This window comes from Bombus huntii, chromosome 6 (assembly GCF_024542735.1).
Source record: "Bombus huntii isolate Logan2020A chromosome 6, iyBomHunt1.1, whole genome shotgun sequence".
In the NCBI taxonomy this organism is placed as follows: Eukaryota; Metazoa; Arthropoda; class Insecta; order Hymenoptera; family Apidae; genus Bombus; species Bombus huntii.
Genome location: NC_066243.1, coordinates 15,998,316 through 16,018,750, shown reverse-complemented (window position 1 = coordinate 16,018,750; position 20,435 = coordinate 15,998,316). Strand labels below are relative to the sequence as shown.

The 20,435-nt window shown below is 33.0% G+C and overlaps 4 protein-coding genes across 7 annotated transcripts; 3 read left to right on the top strand and 1 right to left on the bottom strand.

The window, feature by feature from the left end:
- Positions 1–397: 397 nt before the first annotated feature.
- Positions 398–1,738, top strand: LOC126866659 (microtubule nucleation factor SSNA1-like). Of its 3 annotated transcripts, none has more exons than XM_050620525.1 (3): positions 398–819; positions 979–1,178; positions 1,329–1,738. In XM_050620525.1, exons 2-3 carry the CDS (start codon positions 990–992, stop codon positions 1,428–1,430), a joined length of 291 nt encoding a protein of 96 aa, XP_050476482.1. In that variant the 5' UTR covers positions 398–819; positions 979–989; the 3' UTR covers positions 1,431–1,738. The 3 variants fall into 3 exon arrangements, with proteins under 3 accessions (XP_050476482.1, XP_050476483.1, XP_050476481.1); XM_050620526.1 differs by having other exon boundaries at positions 400–781; XM_050620524.1 differs by having other exon boundaries at positions 414–788.
- Positions 1,739–1,768: 30 nt separating this feature from the next.
- Positions 1,769–4,851, bottom strand: LOC126866651 (beta-1,3-galactosyltransferase brn). Its single transcript, XM_050620505.1, has 2 exons — positions 4,172–4,851; positions 1,769–4,091 (listed from the first exon to the last, which is right to left on the bottom strand). The coding sequence occupies exon 2, from the start codon at positions 4,052–4,054 to the stop codon at positions 2,669–2,671; it is 1,386 nt and encodes a 461-aa protein (XP_050476462.1). The 5' UTR covers positions 4,055–4,091; positions 4,172–4,851; the 3' UTR covers positions 1,769–2,668.
- Positions 4,852–5,303: 452 nt separating this feature from the next.
- Positions 5,304–12,612, top strand: LOC126866643 (cell division cycle protein 27 homolog). Of its 2 annotated transcripts, XR_007689986.1 has the most exons (14): positions 5,304–5,503; positions 6,033–6,108; positions 6,192–6,339; positions 6,407–6,787; positions 6,849–7,173; positions 7,262–7,450; positions 7,572–7,818; positions 7,938–8,118; positions 8,195–8,420; positions 8,545–8,672; positions 8,769–9,090; positions 9,165–9,312; positions 9,427–10,200; positions 10,336–12,612. XR_007689986.1 is itself a non-coding variant. In XM_050620491.1 (13 exons), exons 1-13 carry the CDS (start codon positions 5,480–5,482, stop codon positions 9,552–9,554), a joined length of 2,523 nt encoding a protein of 840 aa, XP_050476448.1. In that variant the 5' UTR covers positions 5,304–5,479; the 3' UTR covers positions 9,555–10,290. The 2 variants fall into 2 exon arrangements, 1 of the variants encoding a protein (XP_050476448.1); XM_050620491.1 differs by lacking the exon at positions 10,336–12,612 and having other exon boundaries at positions 9,427–10,290.
- A 3,049-nt stretch (positions 12,613–15,661) lies between these two features.
- Positions 15,662–20,395, top strand: LOC126866654 (phosphotriesterase-related protein). The gene is made up of 7 exons (XM_050620510.1): positions 15,662–15,977; positions 16,314–16,473; positions 17,368–17,558; positions 18,317–18,469; positions 18,763–18,927; positions 19,357–19,577; positions 20,161–20,395. The coding sequence occupies exons 1-7, from the start codon at positions 15,947–15,949 to the stop codon at positions 20,290–20,292; spliced, it is 1,053 nt and encodes a 350-aa protein (XP_050476467.1). The 5' UTR covers positions 15,662–15,946; the 3' UTR covers positions 20,293–20,395.
- The last annotated feature ends 40 nt before the right edge of the window (positions 20,396–20,435 follow it).

Genomic DNA, 20,435 nt, shown 5'->3' with positions numbered 1-20,435 from the left:
ATGTTTCGTAATGTCTATAAAAGATATCGACAAGTGTACGAATACTCGAATTTTTTCCATGGAAAATATAATGGTACAAAAAATAAAAGGTACGAATATACTCGTGCGATTCATTGTAGGTATTATTTTAAGAATATTTCCTGAAAATTTCAAAATAATTCTATGTAAATTAAAAAAGAATTTTTTACGTGTCAATCGAATTTGAAACTTTAAACATGTTTTTCTCAGAACGATATTTTCAAAATCGATGACCATAATTAATCGAAAACTGCTGAACGGATCTGTTCCGAATTTTGAGGACATTTGGGAATTTTGGACATGAAATAAAGATATAAAAAGATTTGGATACAAAAAATCTAGTTAAGAATTTTATTTTTCAGTTTAGTTTTTATTTTATGGCTGAAAAGACCATTTAAAATTTTTAAAAATATTTTATATTTTGATTACTGAACGACATTATCAAGTTCTAAATAACTCCTTCAGTCTCAAAAATTAGTTGTTAAAACAATATTATATACGATTTTTAAATTATAATCAATTATATTAACAATTGCGCATGCGTTGAAAGTGGTGTATTATAAACTCCGCGCCAAAAACTGAAACCTTCGTTTAGATTCGTATTTGTATGTTAATTGTATAAGCGTAAATTATTGGTGAATTTTTTAATAGAAAATAATTTTTTGTTGGGTGCTGTAGAAATATTGTAATTGTATTATTTGTGCATGGAGGGTTTGAAATGTCTCAACACGGTGCTGCTTTGCAAACTTATAATCAAGAACTTGTAAAGTGTAAATTTATATTTATTTATTTGTAATCAATGTAATTAATACGATATGTTTGCTTTATTATTATTTTATATTCAAATATGAACATAAAGTAGAAATGAATTTTAATATAATATTAAATGGTACATATAGGTTATAAGTTTGTGTATGTAAATATTGATATGTTACTTTATTAATTTTTTATTTTCTGTAGGTTTAGAAGAGATGAAATTGAGGCGTACAGAGTTACAAGCGGAAATTGAATCTCAGGAAGAGGAAAAGAATCATTTGCAAAGAGAAATAGAAAAGTTGTCTTATAAATTAACACGCCTAAATGATAGTTTAACTAAAAAGATAGCAGTCAGAAATGAATATGATAGAACTATTACAGATACAGAAACAGCATATGTAAAGGTATATCTATTGTTTCTTATACTTCAGAACAAAAATTAGATTTAATAAAAACTTGTTATGTCACAGGTAACCATACATAGTAACTATAATACATAGATACAGGTATATTTGTTATTATAGGAATTTATATAAGAGTTCTTATAATTACAGATTTTGGAAAGTTCACAACTTTTATTAAATATGATCAAGAGAGAAGCTACAAATTTAGACCAAACATTAGTTAAAGCTAACATGGACAAGCAACAGTGTTAATGATAAATGTAAAATAAAAATTAAACAAAATGGAGAACACTGTGTTTATAAATTTACAAAATATATTTATTGAACTTGTAACTATAAATAGAGACAAATCTACAGATATCAGTGCAGCAAGTACAAAATTGTAAATATCTAAAAAATTTACAACTTGTTCTTTAAAATCCTTATATTTATGTGATAGAATATTTTATTTTTTTATAATCTATAATCTATAATCTTATGTTGCAGTTGTATTTTCATTTTTTATGTAAGGATGATATCAAATAATTTACTTTTGTTAATAAAGTTTGTGTGAGATAATAGTTTTTGTGTAATAATATTACATATTAGTATTGTATTGTATTGTATTTCTTTATTGTATTGAAGCTTATGCCTATTACAATCTCTTTTGAATATTTGCACATTCAATACATTTTGTTTCTATCTCAATTTATTTCACTAAAGTAAATTTTAATTTACTACCTAAACATAGCTATATCTTAATTACTATATAGCTTACTTACTTACTTAATTACTATATATTTCCTAGTTCATTATTTTTTGTTATTTTGATTTATCTGCTAAGACGTTTGCACATATATTTTTATGCTATAATGCTGTATGCGAGCATATGTTCCCTTATTAATAATTCCCTGCTTTTGTGTCATATATAATAACTAGTATTAATTGTAACTAGTTATTCAAATATGAGTTATAAATTATGTGATATTTGTATAAAAGCATTATATAAGTAATTATATTTACTATAATACCTTATTATATATATAAAAATTGATTATTATATTTATGTCTGTTCTTATAAGACTATTTTTAAATATAGTTTATAATAAATTGATTATATGAAAGAATTTTTAGTCTATTACTAATTAATTCGTTAACCTATCAGTAATTCATAATATGAGATGAAATTCCTATACATATATCATCGAATTAACCACAGTTTTAATTATGTATGTACACTTTATTGTATTCACTTTAATTTATTTATTATAGTTTGACTTCAAAAAATTGTTTTCGAGTATACATATTTTGAATTACTAATGCGGGTACATTATACAGTAGTTAAATATATTTATTGTACAAAATAAATATATAACGTACTGATTTCCTTATTTAGAAATATGAGTGATATGGAACTACATGATATTTGATTTTATTTGCAAATGTTTAAAAAAATATATTCATGTTCAAATAAAACTCATATTAGAAATATTTTGGATGCAATTAAAAATTTAGGCATTACCAAGAGCTTTTTGTTCATTCCATACATTCAATAACTCATTTGGATTTCCATATCCATGAGAACTTATTACATATTTGTAATTAAATTTTGTATAATCCTTCTTATAAAAATGAAATTCCTCGCAATGAAAAGGTTCTATGTCTGCCTTTTTCGCAACTAAGCCTAAAAAAATATCATCAAATTTGAAATACTTAGTATAAAGGCTAGTATAATACATATCTAAAAGAGCTTCTCTAGACAGTATATATGCACCAGCTGTAACATATGGTGGCCATAAATGGTAAGGATATTCATTAAGAGAAATATACCATTTAGAAGACTTGTGACGATGAGGTGAAGATACAAATACAAATCCTGCAAATAATCTAACATCTTCTGGAAGTTCAAAATCAAAAATTTGTCTTTTTGTTCTATTCATTGTCAATTCATCTTTTATATGTTCTTCCTGGAGAGGTTTTAAATTTATACTATTTTGTATATCATAATTATTTGCAGGAAGTGTATATAATGTTTTATTATAAAAATCTTGCTTTAATCTATGCATAAAAAGTGTTCTTTTTAATTTTTCATAAACAGACAAATTCTTTCTACAAAAAGCATGAACATTTTTTTGTGTAATTGTATCATCACTTAACTCTTCCATTTTATCACTATCTTTAATTTCTCTCTTTTTATGGGTATCAATTTTTTTTGGCTCTTTTAAATAATCAGGATAGTTGGTTGGATTTCTTATAAATCTTAAAACATTTTTTACAGAAACATATATATCATCATCGACAAACATGTAAAATTTTGAGTTAGAACAATATTTTACTAGCCATTTAAAAGCCATCATGGTTTTGATAGTGTTATTATAATATGAATCTATAAAATCTGCTTGTATGATATCTTTATATTTTGCAGCCTCAATTCTCACTTTTGTTTGAAGTTCATCATCATATGGATGTACACCTAACATAAAGACTGTTCTTGAGGGTACATCAAAAAATCTTTTTTCATAACCCCAGGAATTTCTAATTGCTAATCGTCTTTCAAAATTTTCTATTGCAGATTTTACTATATAGACAACACGAAACATGTTGTATGCAGGGTCTACGCATTTTTGTTCATTATCAATTAAAAATGTATATTTATATTCATTTATGGGTTCAACAGTAGGTTTTCTATTATGTCGTAATGCATTTACAAATTCATGAACATCACCTTCGTATGGGTAAACAAAATTTGAATCATATGTAATTTCAAATAAATGTGTGAATGCTCCGAAATAATTAAGCAATATAATAAGACCAATACAAATACAAATATATGTTAACTTGGTCTTTGATGTTAAACGAAGGCTTGAGTGAAAACAGGTATGCAATAAACAATACATCTTTATAAAGTATATTTTTACATAATTGCTTCATTGCCTATAAAAAAAAATACATATATTTTCTCCTCATTCATCTTTATGTTATTATTTTATGTAAAAATGTAAGTAAGTACTTACATGATTATTATGTATATGGATTTCAAGAATGTTCTTAAGGTATACTCCAACATAATAAATTTATTGATATCTTAATTATATCAATATTTTATTTTTTTATTTATTTTACTAAGGATAAAATTGCAAAATGCTACTTATTGTTTTGAACTAATGACATACTATAGATATACACATACAGGTGTAATTTGTAATGTTTTGAATACATCGATTTAGTTTTATATTAATATCAATTAAACGTTGGTGTCAATTGGTATCAATTAAACAAACATTTTTATATTCATTATTAATTATAATACATTTCGATATTTTAAACCTAGTGACTTATTGTATACTTTTTCGCTAGCTTTTGTTGGTAGGTAGAGGTAGTTTTATATATATATATATATGTATATATATATATATACATACATACAGATAGAGTACGCGATCACATGTTTCCATGTAAGTGAATGCAATATGAGAATAGAAAGAGAACGTTGCATAAAGGCTTTTTCAGTCCTTATCTGATTAGGCATGACATTGTTGCCATTCGTTGATTGGTGCATGGATATAATATTCATAGATTGGTGTTATACTTCATATTTATTGTACGAATGTGCATGCTTTATTAGACAAGGATCCAAAGAGTCTCTATGGAGCATTTTCTTTTTATTCCTATATGACTTTTTCAGCTCGCTCATGCACTCCATCCTTATATCTCTATACTCTATGGGTAGCTTTAGTATGTTACCAACAAAATGTAATAAATTATTTAAATTTTCGAAACTCGCGTTGTTATAACGTTAACAATAAAACACTAAAATAAAGTACATAAGATGTAATAAATATATTTATAACAAAGTTAAGCAATATTCTCTGCTGATATAATCACTGATATAATTAATAACAATTTTATAATTATTTTTATCGTAAGAATTTGATATATATAAATACATATCGGATCATCGCGATAGAAATTTAGTTTTTCCTTACGTCTTTAAATTTTAAACGAAACATTAAATAAACGGTACGTTATTAATTTACAATTTATATTTGTAGAAAAAGTAATTTCTGTTGAAAGTATTTAACTCTTGAAGATAGCTTTAGTTCTTCTATAAATACACTGTTAATTCCTTATGGAATTGACGTTCTTCTAATGTTGGTAAACCTTTGTTCTGAAGTTAGTTGTTCACTTCAAAAGAATCGGAGCAAAGATGGACTCCTAAGAAATTTTTATACACACCAGTCATTCGACTTTGGATTTTCTTCATTAAATTTTCTTGAAACGTTCGAGATTATTCTTATATGACCAAGTCTGCCGTGTGAACGATGATTGTACAGGAGCCAGTGCAGGTAAAGTTGATTAAGTTTGAGAAATAACTGGCAGTGACGTGCGATTTTCTATCTGGACGCATCATCCACACTTATTGATACTGACATGAGAAATTGAAAACCGTTTACACGCATGTTTGTTATTCAACAGAAAATTGATTTTCAATTCTGTGCGATATTTTATGATACTTCGTTACTTTCGCGATATTCTACCATTAATCAGGTTATCAAGATTCTAGTTTATTTGATATTGAATATATTCTTATGTGAGGGTGAACTTCTTTAGGGTTGTTTGCTTTTGCGAAATGGACGTAAACGGGAGGGGATATGACTATAAATAAGTACAAACCTTTATGACGTTTATGATTCTTTTGTATTTTGTACATAAACCAATAAATTTTTATGAGTGTTAGCATGTTACTTTGTGTATTAGAAGTTAGCAACAAATATGATGTATGTACTTTTGTATTTGTAAAAATATGATTAAATGTTCTTGTCATTGTGTGTATTTGTGTGTTATGTCAATATATTCTAACATGTATGATTACAGGCGGCCATATGGCATTGTTTAAATCATTATGCTTATCCAGATGCAATATTTTTAGCAGAAAGGTTGTGTGCAGAAGGTAAGGTTTTTTAATTATAATTTTTATAACATTCAATTTATCTCTTGGCATCTTTTAATTATGATATTGTATTGTCATTTTAGTTGACTCAGAGGAAACTTTATTTCTTTTGGCAACATGTTATTATAGATCAGGGCGAGTTAGACAAGCTTATGCACTACTTTCCAAAAAAGCTCCAAATTCTGCACAATGCAGATTTCTTTTAGCCAAATGTTGTTATGATTTAGAGAAGTAAGTATTAAATTGTTCTATTTTGTTATTTTAATGTATTTATATAATTTGATATTTTAATTACCAGATATGCAGAAGCAGAAGCTGTGATAATTGGGGGATATTATAAACAGCTAAAAAACCTGGAAGAAATAGCAACTCAATTTGGAGAACATGCTTGCTTCTCGCTTCAGATTATAGCAAAGATTTATTATAAGATGATGCGTACAGCAAAGGGAAATGATGCGCATAAATTGGCTTTGAAGCTAAATCCATTTCTTTGGCATTCATTTGAAGAATTATGTAATGTTGGTGAAGTAGTAGATCCTACAAAAATTTTTCAGTTAGATAAATTAGATAATTTTGCAATGTGCCATGGTAGTACACCTACTCCCATTTATGCAACTGAATCTGATCTCATTGTACCTACAAATAATTCAAATGGTACACCTACAAATGGCACTACTGTGTAAGTATGCAATTTTTAAAGTATTTAAATAACTTTATATTATGTTATTTGTATTTTATAGTACTCCTGCACAAATCACAATGACATCAACTATAATTAATGGGGTTGGACCTGGTATACGATTATATTCTCCAGTAGATGAAAGTCCACAAAGTTTACCCACACATTATAATAATTGTCCTTCAATATCACCAAGAGCTAAACTTCCACGGTATCGTAGTATGTTCAATAATACAATGAGCCCCCTTACTCCAAGTTTTGGTATTCTACCATTGGAAAGCAATACACCTGAACCAACAGTTTTACCTTCACATACTACTCTTACAGAAGCTAATGATCAGAAAAGTCTAGCAAAACGTGTTAGCAGTTTAAGGGCTCATGTAGGGGTAAGATTTAAGTTGCAACCGTTTGATTTATAAATGCATATATATACCGTAATATACTAAATTATATAAAAAATATTTTAACTTGCAGCAATTAATGTCAAGGAAGGAAACTCCTTTACAGCAAGGGAAACCAGTATTTTCTCAATCTGGAAATACGAGTAATAACGCTAATATTGTAACAGCTACACCTACTACTCCAACACCAGCTCCACCAACACTGCAAGGTACCAATGTTAGACGTTCCTCAAGGCTCTTCAGTCACAGCTATTCAGTGAAGGTAGATTTATTTGTTTTATTATAATTTTTCATTCCTAATTGTGTGGTATTGTATGATATTGTAGGTACATTCAGTGTTATAGTATTATAACTATACTCAAAATAATGTTTTTCTTTATTAGGAAAATAATAAATCTCCAAATAGAAATAAATTTGCTACTCCAAAGTCTCCGTCTCGCAAAACAAAAGCTAGACTTTCAAAAACTAACTTAAATAAAGCTAACTTTAATGAATTAAACGAGAGAAATCGAAATGAAAAAGAAAAAACTGAAACGATTACATCAGAAAAAGCTGTAGCTAGTGTAAATGCATTAAACAATCAAGGTAGTACTAATGTCTGTGCAGTAACACTCCAGAAACAATGTGCTGGTATGTTATCAATATTATAATTTCGTTTTGGAAGAAATTATTTTTTCTCAACAGTTTATGTATTATGTATATATGCGTGTATATATATATATATATATATATTTCCTTTTTTTCTTCAGAGGGTTTAATGTCATTGCTACAAGAATTAGGAGAGGCATATCAACATTTAAGTCAATTTAATTGTACCCAAGCTGTTGAAATATTAAGTGTTCTTCCAGCACGACATTATAATACAGGATGGGTATTATCTATGTTAGCTCGTGCACATTTTGAAATGGTAGATTATAAGAAAGCTGCTAGGTTGGTTGCTACTAAACTGTAAAATTAAAAAGTTGAAATAGTTGATAAGAAATTCTAACTCACTATTTTTTGGTAGTTATTTTGCTGAAGTGAGGCAGTTGGAACCTCAAAGGACTGAACTTATGGAAATTTATAGTACAGTTTTGTGGCATTTGCATGCTGAAGTGCAACTGTCTACTCTAGCACAAGAACTTGTTTCCGAAGATCGTAATTCTCCAGCAGCTTGGTGTGCTACAGGAAATCTGTTTTCTGCACAAACTGAGCATGAAACGGCAATTAAATTCTTTCAAAGAGCTATTCAAGTACGTCGTTTATTTGTACACTTTAATATTGACGGAGATTTTAATTTTCGTTTTACATTTTTTTATGTAGTGATAAATTTGTCAGTTATATTTGAGATGCAAGTTTTATTTTTCAAATGTATAGGTAGATCCCAATTTCCCATATGCCTACACACTGCTTGGTCATGAGTATGTTCTTACAGAAGAATTGGATAAGGCAATTACTGCATTTCGTAACGCTATCAGACTTGATCCTAGGCATTATAATGCATGGTAAGTTTAATTGAAGAGATTGTTTAGGAAATTACAAGATATTTTATAACGAGATAATTGTATTATTTTACATATGTTGTTTTTCTTATTTTATAGGTTTGGATTAGGGACAATATTCTCTAAACAGGAACAATATAGTCTAGCAGAATTGCATTTTCAACGTGCTTTACAAATTAGTCCACAGAATTCGGCAATAATGTGTCACATTGGTGTTGTGCAACATGCACTGAAGAAAACTGATGAAGCTTTAAAGACTCTGAATACTGCAATCGCAAATGATCCTGATAATATGTTATGCAAATTTCATCGTGCAAGTATCAACTTCTCAATTGGTCGGCATGCGGAAGCACTTAGGGAATTTGAGGAATTAAAAAATATTGTACCCAAAGAATCTCTAGTCTATTATTCAATAGGGAAAGTAAGCATTGTTGTGTCTTTTTTTTGTCATTACATTTTATATTCTTTTACTTAAGTTGCTCTTTTTTTGGTTAGGTACATAAAAAATTGGGTAATACCGATCTTGCACTAATGTACTTTAGTTGGGCGACAGACTTAGATCCAAAGGGTGTTAATAGTCAAATGAAAGAAGCTATATTAGGCCCAGGTCAAGGAGACGAAGAATCTCCAGCGACTCAATCAGGTAATTAGCATAATATTCAACGTATAAATTCTACATAAACGAAACTTTACTACGTAAAACTTATTAATATTGTTAACGTGTTATGGTATCATTTATATGCACATATACGTATAGACGAACAGCAGATGCAGAGTAATTCGATGGAACAAGAGATTGATACTAGTAGAGAAGCAAGTGCCGCGAGGCTCGCCGCAAATGTCTCAGTTGAAGCTCATGCCGATGATAGCGATGATAGTTTATGAAGATATCCTATTGTGTGCAAGATTGCTATAAAATGAAGCATTATTGCGCGTCACCATTTACTTTTGTATTGATCGATACGATCAATTTTTTAACTAATTTAGCTCATTGTGGATCCATACTTTCGCGTGCACTCGTCAATTTCGTCTGAGCAGTGCTATTATTATCTTTAATATTTATATCGTTTCCGTAGACTTTTAATAGTGCTACGTCTTTTTGAGAAGCTAAAAAGTAAGCTAAAAGCCATTCTCTGGGTCGTTTATTTTTTATTACATTTGTCGGAAAGGAAAGAAAGTACTTTTGGATGATCGATAGTTTTTGAGAGAAAGTGTGTGTGTGTGTGTGTGCGCGCGCGCACGTACGCGCGCGCGCACTTGTGAGTGACTGAGTGTGTGAATGAGAGAGAAAGAGAGAAAAGAGGAAAGCACGAGAGAGAGGGGAGCGAGGGAGGGAGAGAGAGAGAGAGAGAGAGGTTCAGCAATATCTATTTCATCGATCTTGTACATTACGCGTTTCACTGTATATTTTTTACGATTGCTTGTCTTACTTTTATATATATATATGTTCGAGTGTTTAATGATTTTCATTAAGGATTGAGTACAGACTGTATTGCGTTGAAGTATGAGCGAGTGTAAACGTAAGCATGTCGTAAGTAGATAGGAAATATAATTAATTTACTGAGTAAATAAGTATGGAAAAGTGTAAATGTAAATTATTATTACTATATTATCACCATTAGTGCTACGAGTACTATTATTCATATAATTACCGTTGCTGATTTAGTGATCATGAAAACAAACAAACAACAAAAAGAATATTTTTGGCCATGTTAGTGGTCATTGGACGATCGTGCAATTCTCGTCGTGAAGTAATCACCGTTGGATTGATCTTGGAATTGGTTTCATCATGGATAGATTGTTTTATGCGCGATGTAATGCACTGTTGTGCAATGGGTAATAATAATTCTAGACAAAAAGACAGAACACGCATGCTATCTTTAGTTTCTCATATTATAATTATGGTACTGTGAAAACTTTGAATGTTATATGAAGATTACCTTCCACTATCTATCTAATCTAAACATTATTTAGATTGACATTACATCAATGAGTTCTCTTGGTATAAATACGAAAATGGACACAGACAAAGTGATAGCACACTTGAAAAATATAAACTTATATTTCATATTACATAAGTTATAAATACAAAAGTATATAAATAACGTGGTTATAGATGTTTTTAATGATGTGCAGAGCCTCCATGGTTCTTAATTACTTCAGTCATCCTGATTGATAAGGATTTATACAGGACTTTAATTGTGCATTGGGAAATATTTTCCAATTCTCTTTTATTGCAGGATTTTGAATCGTGCAAATCTTCGAATTGTCTACCTTCTGTGTAGGTAGCTGGTGATAGCAATCTGAAGAACGGAAATTTTCTTTTTTGAAAAATATTCTTGAATAACTTTTGCCGTAAGCACAGCAGCATTATCTTGCTGGAACATATATTCTGGATTAGCAATTTATTCTGCATACTTGTCAATGTGACTTTTTATTAATTGCAGGCAAATCGTACAATTCATTTTTCCTTCTACAAAACTGATTTCCTTTTAACCCAATTTTTCTTAATGATTCTTTTCGAATATCTCGATAATAATATCGATAAAGATAACTTTTCTTCAGTGTATATGTTTCTTCGCAGATGCCAGTCGTCCTTCCTTATGTTTCGTTGTTAATCGCCTGTATTTTTGTCCGATCTGTAATTGTTCGTGGCACACGACAAACGTTTTGATCGTTAGTTTTCATCCTAGCTTCGAGGACGATTTCTCTTGAAGTAGTACAATAGTTTGTGATGCAGTACGGAGTATTGTTCTTGTCTCGCGTTAAGATAGTGCTGCTAGTCTTCCATTAGCATAGGTATCTTTTTACCATAGGCATTTTACATATTTTAATAAATTATAAATGACTTCAATTGATTTCCATCGTTATATCTGTAATCGTTGATCTCCGCCTTTTTAAAGCGAGACTCGTGTTTATTTCATTGTTACTCAACCTTTTACCACAGCCCATCGTGAAAATATCGATTTTACAAAGAACGCTTTAATTGCCTGAAATCTCGCGAGATACTGAACAGAATGTAAATATACTTCAAGCACGCTACCATTTTGTCAGGTCTCCATTTTATATTTCTACCATTATACATATCGCCGATCTAAGTTATGTTTACGTATTCGTTGAAGATAGTCTTCCAACAACGTTCAAAGTTTTTGCGATACGATAATCTTAATACGAGATATTAGAGATGGCACGCGTGTACTATCTCTTAGTCTAAGAGCGTAGGTCTAAACGATTCTGAGGACCATAAGCGAGTCGGAAGTCTTTTTTCCCTACTCGCGAGTGTTCATCGAAATATCCTGAAAGTCTATGTCATATATTTACCAATGACGGACTCAGTTATTGTTCTGAATGAAGTATACGTTGTACGATCACGAACTTTTTGCTGTACAGTAGTTAACGATCACTTTTAATTCTGGTGTGCCTTAAACATATCCAACTTGTTTCTTCCTTGTGTCACACAAACTTCATATTATCTCGATTAACTGTTATATTGATTCTTATAGTTCGATGAGCGTTGGAAACACGTGTTTCTAGCGATCACTTTGTTCGGAATAAGTTGGGTGATCTAATACGTAAACACATGTCATAGACTTTTCGGTGGTGTTCAACTGTCGGAATATTATTTAATTGTATGCGACAAGAATCCCTTTATCACGATATGATACGCTGCACGACAGTATCTGGTGTTCATGTTCATAAGAAAATATATGTGCCGTATATTAGGCGCGTTAACGATGCGTTATTGTGTTACCAGATTCTACGTAAAGGTATGCATTCTAATGACGACAATGATTTCTGATATGTGCTGCATGAAAAATTGCACGAGAAGGTCGTAGCATTTTATATTGTATACATTCGAAGGAAAGAGAGATAACGAAAAAGGATAGACGAATTGCCGACTGAAATCTGTATATATATAATATATAAGCATAGATATATGTGATACGGCATCTCGTCCCATTAATTTTTTCAATTTGAGCACATCCCATATTTTTTTTCTTCTTTTTTTTTTTTCTTTTACAAATTATCGTTTATTCGTTTGTTGAATTTCTTTTGTAAATGTGGTTTCGAATAATGATTTATTAATATTCCTGGTGGACTGAAAACGACTGTATATTTCTCATTTTTCTGTTTTACTCTTAGATTTATAATTCTTGTACAAAGTTGAGAAACGATGAATTTTATAGCGTTCAGAAGCACTGTGAAAAAAGACACGAAACTCGGGCTATTCTTTCTTTTTTTTTTTTTTCTTGTTAGTTTATAATGTATGTATTTCTTTTTCTCTTCTGTGTAAAGAGGAAGATGTAAAAGAATTACGTTGAGATTTGTAAGTATAATACAAAATTATTGCGCGCGTAATTCAACCAAAGAGAATTTCTACGACGAAGCTGACAAGCTCTTTAATTAAAGAAAATCATTCGACAATTTTATCGGCTTCGAATTCAGATACGCTTGATGATTTTGATTTTTATTACGATAATTCTCTTCTTCTTTCTTCTTCTTCGTTTAGTTTTATTTATTTATTCGTTTATCGTTCTTAAACGATTTTTGCCTCTCCATACCCGACGAAACGAAAGTAACACGACTGTCCGACCGAATAATCGAAGCTTCTTCCCTTTGACTTATCCTCGACTGTTGCCTACAACTCATCGATACGCTTTTTAGTTGTAAGGTACAGATAAGAGGGAGAAATAGAAAAAGAGAAAAGTAACAACGTCGTACAAACGGATTAACGTTCTACGAAATTGTATAAATGAGCCGTTACGAAACCTTTCATTTCCTCGCCGTGTGTTTTTGCTTTGCCTATCCAAGTCTTGTAATGGCGGTTCGGCAGAGTCGAAAGTTGCAGTAATTTCGAGGAACTTTGTCGTGTTACTCGTTACGAAAGATGTATGTGCAAAATAAAGGCCTGCACTTTGTATAAAGCGTTACTTTCTTTCTAATCTCCGATATCGTAAAATGGGGGCTAATAATAATAAAGGGATAGTTAGAATAAAAGTAACAAATAATTCATTTGTAACGACTCGTAAGAAATTGTTAGACAAATATCATCTATTTTTATGTTTCTCAACAGGAAAAGGAAAGAAAATTGCATTTTTCTCTGCGAACACTATACTTTGAGAATTTTTTCATATTAGACGTGGCGATAAGTTTTCGACCAAACGCGATAATATTAAACTAACTGAAAACGCCGAGGTTTTTTACGAGACGTAGACCGATATCGCATAAAGAGTTGGCCAATGAAGAAGACACGAATTTGCATAAATATCCGCGGTCTAATACGTACGATTCTGCGTCTCGAAAATTTCGGTAGTTTTATAGTTCACTTGATATTACTGCGTTTTATCGAAGAATTACTCAAGTACTCGCAATAGCTACGATCGACCAGTTTTGCAATAAAAATTGTTCAAAACCAAGGGTTCTGTTCGGAGAAGGAACGAAGTTATAAATATGTGTAAATTTATTTGTCGCCTTGTTCCTTTTTTCCAGCTTTTATCTGTGCAAATGATACGAGAAACAATTTGACAAAGAAATATGAATTTTAATATTGAACGAGCGAACACTGTTATATACAGGGTGGTTGGTAAATGGTGGTACAAGCGGAAAGGGGGTGGGGGGTGATTCTACGCGAAAAAAGAAGTCGAAAATGTAGAATAAAAATTTTTTTTTTTTTAATTTTGCCATCGAGACAACGATCTACAGTGAGATCCGTTATAACGAGACGCGATAAAGTGCACGCGTACCGACCGAAAATTCAAAGTCGATTTTCTCGAAAACGAAGCCTCGAACGAAAAATTTGTATTCTATATTTTCGACTTCTTTTTACGCGTAGAATCACCCCCTTTCTGCTTGTACCACCAGTTACCGACCACCCTGTATAATTATGCGACATCGGTTGAATCATTTAACAGGAAATTTTTTTATGAATTATTATTAGTAAAATTCTCTAAAATATCGTTGCTCGTACGTAAAGAACAAAGTCTGTCGGCTCGGAAACTTTTAAAATGTATTTATCTGTTACTATAAGTTAGACAAAGATACGAATCTTACGAGAATATCGATTGAATTTGTTCTTTTATAATGATATTAGCGAACGTTCTATGCGATGCGAGTGCAGAAATACTGGGAGTTACATTATTGTATAAAAATAACAATTCTGTCTTATAGAGATAATGTATATGTAAAAAAAAATAAGTAATTAAAATAATTGAAACTAAAGTGGCAGTAGGAATTTGGAAAACGGTAGCTCTACCTAAATAATTAGTCAAATTGTTTATTATATTTTGAGATATAATTTATTAAAGTAATCCAAAGTATGTAACGAATATTATTAATGTAAATGTTTGGATAAAATGAATGATAATAATAAGAAATCTTGTAATTAATCCTCTTTATTTAGATTATAAGACGTTGAACGAACTTGCAAATAAATATTTTTAAGCTTTTAATTTCATTCAACGAAATGCCGAAAAATCCGTTACGACCGAAATACGTTAATTACGTTCCATAACTATAAAATCATCCTAATACAGTGACGTAAGTCGGTAGGTTGCGAATTTTCCTAAAACGATGCGTTTCGCGTTTATCATCCTAAACAATTTATTATATTTTTTATTTACTTTTATATAAAAAATAATTCCGAAAGTCGGGGCAAGTTTAAATTCTCGAAAACCTGACTTATGCCATTATGACCTTCGATCCGACAAACATTTCCTCATTTGTTATTTTTGTCTCGGATATAAAATGCTCGAGTCTGACCTCGTTACAGTAAAAAGGTTATCTATCGTTTTATCGCCTTTGAAATTTTTTTCCTGCCTCTTTCAAAGATTTCTAATTGTTACAGCGAATCTCTTTCGAAAGATAATCCTTCCCCAAGCGATTTAATTTAATCGAAATAAATTTATTTAATCTATCCGATTATTCGATAAACAAAGACTCGCCAAGACCTCGTCGAAGTACGCGTGTCGAAGGTCATATTTTTACTACGTACCTTACCAGTGTTACAACGCATGTAAACATAAAACGTCAGTGTGTGACAAGTAGAGCAAGGAATTGCACGTTCTCCAGCGTTTTTGTTCGCAAAGATCTCAAGAACTTGATTGCAAACGGAAAAATAAGATTATTTAGATGTGCGATACTTTCGTTACGTTATACCGTACAAACGCGAATTAATTGTCTTCTCGCTTACTTTGTGTCTGCAGAAATTGTTCGGTGGTCTGTTTGTGATTTTTGAAAATCCGAACACGCAGGAAAACTGGTACATAATCGTGTAAAGCATGGCGCGTGCATCCGATTCTGTGGAAACTGGTAAAGTATACCAGTTTATTTTCGGAGCTCTTTTAACGAATCGAACGAACGTTATTGGCGAAACTTAATACGCTACGAATTACAATACGATAATAATACGATAAGTTTGATAGTAAAAGGACTAAAATTAAAAAAAATGAATTGTACGTATAGATTAGAAGCTATTTAATTACGTCAGTTGAGGTGAAATTGTAAAATCGTAGAAGACGATTATCTACAAGTCTATAAGTGGTATCTCGTAACTTTTACATTCTCGTTCACGGTACTCGTTAACATTTGTCGTTAAGTTATCGTGCGCGTTACAATCGCGTTATTCAACTACGATTTCTTTTCAAGTTCTTGGAAAGAAAAATGCGAACCAGCTTGGAAGGACCCTTACGCACGAACATCTATCGTTGAACTTCGCCACGTTTTACGTACAGCCGCCAGGTCATTTGAAACGGTTTCTCGATGGCAAGATCGAGCTTCGAAACTTCGGAATGTTGAAACAATATCCGTAAGTGCGATGAACGAAGCTCGAAATTCAAACACCGGAAAGCTACATTTTTATTTAATCAAACAGGAATTTCTATCTAAGTTTCATTCGTTCAGAGAGTTTATCTCTTTTTCCTTTTTTTTTGTACGTGGAGGAATCCTCATGGACACAGCAGAGTAGTGTCGGACTCCTACCGATTTGAGGTGGTATGATGTTAAACAGATGATGATGCTCGGATGTTAAACAAACGATAGTTTATTAAGAAACGATTCAACGGACAGAGTCGACAAATAACAATTAACAGATATGATCAACAAATAACCGGTAACGATTAACAACTAACGATTGACACGAAGAGTTCAATCGACGCGTTGCTATACAATGTCACCGAGTACTTGTTTATTTCACGGTGCAAGACAGACTGCTGTCCTTTTGTTCCGTGGCCCGTGCCGCCACAGACTAAAACTCCACGATGATCATCCTACGCGTATGACAGCGGTGCTCCAGGAACCTCTTACGAATTAACTTCGTCCTCTTGTTCGAGCCAGTCCTAATAATTCCTCACTATTGAATTTGGCGTTGAGGGGGGCCATTGCCCCTGGCGCTATCGCTCCTTCTGGTCGTGGTCCGTTGGGACGGCGATGGAGCGGCTCTAGGTCGCCTGACTGCCATCCTCCTCCGTCGTCTTATCCTACAAGAGCGAGAGCTTTTCTTTCTCTCCCTTTCTGCTCGCTCGCAGAAGAGGCGGACGGTCTCGTATACCTGTGACCCTCTCAACATCGCTTCTACAATCGCCGAGGGGATCAAATTCAAATTCCCTTAGCTACGTTCTACGAGAAGTAACAGATCGTAGCTATGGTATCGATTTAAGCGGACACAGGCAACGATTACAACGATTTGCTTTTCTTTTCACAGTTACAGTAACCCGTATAATTTAATATACAACGATCAATGCACGGAGGACGCTATTCTGGAGGATGTAAGATTGTACAAAGAATTTGGCGGCGGTACTATCGTGGAGAATAGTAATTACGGCTTGCAACGCAACATTCCATTCATGAGGAAAGTCAGCCAAGTGACTGGAATTAACGTCATCGCCGGAACTGGTAACGTACTTTCGCAATTAATCGATGAACACCAGATTCGTCGGTGAAATATTCGGTCGAATACGAACGTCCGAGAGCGCATTTGGATGTAACTTAAAGGATCGTTCGAGACAAATTTCGCTATACGTACGCGAATAGCCACTTTGCCAAGATAGCAGGATGTACAGTGACTGGGAACATCGATCGTACGGCGAGCTACCTTTCACTCGTTGGTCGATTAGCTGTGTTCGACGAGTATACTCGTCGCCGTTTACTTGTTGCGACACGTTCTAAATACGCGCTTTTCGAAGAGATCGTAACAGCTAACTGGTTAACGCGTTAGCGGTACGAATGAACAGGTGTTGGTCGAAGGTGGCGGTGATTTAGTTGGCTGTGTGTCAGCGAATTTGGATTCGAACGATTACTACGCGTTTTGATTCAACGTCAAAATCCAAACATCGTTTCGGTCGAGCTAAAATTTTGATGTCATCCCGCAAGGTCGCGTAACGCGTGTCCCTGCTATTTACGTTTTACGGTTTATCGTTCGGTGGACGTTCACGTACGTAAGTGAAGCAACTTTCTACGGTAGATGTAACGAGAGGTCAACTAAAGTTCAGAAATTTACCGACACACGTGGAGCATGGTGACTTTTTCGAAAGGATCGTACGACTGGATACTCTTCGAGCGGATCTCGTATTCGTTTTATTACAACGTCGAATTTGTTTCCTATCTAATTTTGCTAAAATCCTATCTAATTTCCTATCTGATTTTAATAAAAGGTTACTACGTTAGCGCAACTCAAACTAAGGAGGATCTGTTGAAAGAAGACATGTACGATGTGATGCTGAAAGAGATGACTATTGGTTGCGAGGAGTATCCTGATGTAAAAACAGGATTCATAGGAGAAGTTGGAAGCACTTGGCCGATCACGCGTACGTATCTTGCGTTGAATGTTACTCCGAGAAATCCATAAATTCGTAGTTCAATTTTACACGATTAATTTTACACGATCTCTTTTATGATCTTTGTAGCTTGCGAAAATACCTTTTATTACGTGAAATTAATTTGTACACGAGATATTCCATAGACATTCGTTTGTTTCCGGTCTTAAATGATCTCCGCGTTTCGAACGGCGTACCCCAAATCTTTTTGTACGAGCTTTTGTACGAGCGAAGTCGAATACTTCTGATTAATCGTACGAATCGTATTTCGATTTCTCACGTAGCTTTCGAGAAACGGGCTATCCAAGCAACCGGCGAGGTCCAGCAACAATTGAAGTGCCCTGTCAGCTTTCATCCTGGAAGAGATGCCGCGGCACCCTCGGAGATAATGAGAATTTACCAAGAAGCTGGCGGCGATGCGAAAAAGGCGATTCTCTCTCATCTCGATCGTACGTGTAATCATATGCCATTAAACGATACGCGTTGTTCGACGATTGATATCTGTTAAGGTAAAGAAAGGATTCGGAAATACAAATCGTTTACTTTATTTTACACGCAACAGCTATACATATATCTTACACTCTGAAGATCTCGACAACCTTCTTGCACGCACGCTAGTTCTCAACCGACTCTTCCAGATTCTTCTAACATCTGGCAACAGTCTTTTGTCTCTACTAAGTCTGGACGCCCTCTAACGCTTACACACACATTCACATGTACAGTTGTAAATGTATCATCTACCCAACAATATCGTCACGTTAGGCCAAATATCGATATAAATCTTTTATCGATATAAATCTTTATTTCGTGCATAACGTGGCACGATTGCCGATTGTTTTGTTCTTATTACCTGGTTAACACGATTGGTAAATCGACAGGAACTATACCGAACCCGGAGGACCTTCTGCAGTTCGCCGATGACGCGAAATGTTACTGCCAGTTCGATCTTTTCGGATGCGAATGTTCCTTTTACCAGCTAAATCCATCGGTGGATATGATTTCCGACGCGCAACGAATCGATCGTGTGAAATATTTTCGGAGTGACCAGAAGCTGGATCGTGTACTCTTGAGTCACGACATTCACACGAAACACAGATTGGTACGTACTTAGACATTGTACCGAATGAATCACGAGACTGCGGACGTTTGTACAATTTCGCGTTCTTATAAATGGAACTGAAGCTGAATATGATAATCGGTACGCTTTGGATATTTTATGTATCGTGTATTTTATATGCTGTACGCCCCGCTGCTTAGGTTGACCCCCTTGCGTTCGTGTAAGGAGGTTTGCCCGCGTGCAGGCACATTTTGGCCGATCTTTAATCGTCAATAATTAAAAAACAAAGCCGAAAACGCAATTTTTTTACTCTTGATTTTCATCTTATTTCGGCTTCAAGAATCATCCTTTAAATTTTCTGACACCTACGATTGAAGACCCTGTATATTCACGTAATAGAATCTCGAATTCCAATTTAAATCTTATCCGATCAATCTTTAAATGTCTTGTTATATATATATATATTTATGAATTATGTGCGTTCTGTAGATGGACGCACCTTTAAATTTCCAAACGATGCACAAACGTCCGCGGTCTATTTATTAACGATATGATGGAACAAAAGAAATACGAAAAAAACCCACTGTCGACTGTTCTAACGAAATTCTTTCATTTTTAAACGAAGATGGAGTTTGGCGGACACGGATTTTCTCATATTTTGAACAACGTCGTGCCAAAAATGACGCTGAAGGGTTTCACTTCCGAAGAAATAGACACGCTGACTATTCACAATCCAAGAACTTGGCTGACCTCTTGAAGCCTTCCAGCGAGAGGTATCGCGAAATCGGAATCAAGGCGAAAGAATATTTGTATATTTCTAAAAAATTATATTTCAAATAAACTTCATGTTGTACATACGAGTTTGCGATAAGACCGATTTCTTATTAAAACGGTTTTAAT

Bases quoted from the DNA above. Each gene is read 5' to 3' on its own strand.
- LOC126866659 (XM_050620524.1), top strand. From the start codon at position 737: ATGTCTCAACACGGTGCTGCTTTGCAAACTTATAATCAAGAACTTGTA. The intron at 789-978 runs GTAAATTTATAT...TATTTTCTGTAG, and splicing joins TAATCAAGAACTTGTAAAGT to GTTTAGAAGAGATGAAATTG. The intron at 1,179-1,328 runs GTATATCTATTG...TTATAATTACAG, and splicing joins CAGAAACAGCATATGTAAAG to ATTTTGGAAAGTTCACAACT.
- LOC126866651 (XM_050620505.1), bottom strand. From the start codon at position 4,054: ATGTATTGTTTATTGCATACCTGTTTTCACTCAAGCCTTCGTTTAACA.
- LOC126866643 (XM_050620491.1), top strand. From the start codon at position 5,480: ATGATTGTACAGGAGCCAGTGCAG. The intron at 7,174-7,261 runs GTAAGATTTAAG...TTTAACTTGCAG, and splicing joins GTTTAAGGGCTCATGTAGGG to CAATTAATGTCAAGGAAGGA. The intron at 8,119-8,194 runs GTTGGTTGCTAC...ATTTTTTGGTAG, and splicing joins GATTATAAGAAAGCTGCTAG to TTATTTTGCTGAAGTGAGGC.
- LOC126866654 (XM_050620510.1), top strand. From the start codon at position 15,947: ATGGCGCGTGCATCCGATTCTGTGGAAACTG. The intron at 17,559-18,316 runs GTAACGTACTTT...TTTTAATAAAAG, and splicing joins TAACGTCATCGCCGGAACTG to GTTACTACGTTAGCGCAACT. The intron at 18,470-18,762 runs GTACGTATCTTG...TTTCTCACGTAG, and splicing joins AAGCACTTGGCCGATCACGC to CTTTCGAGAAACGGGCTATC.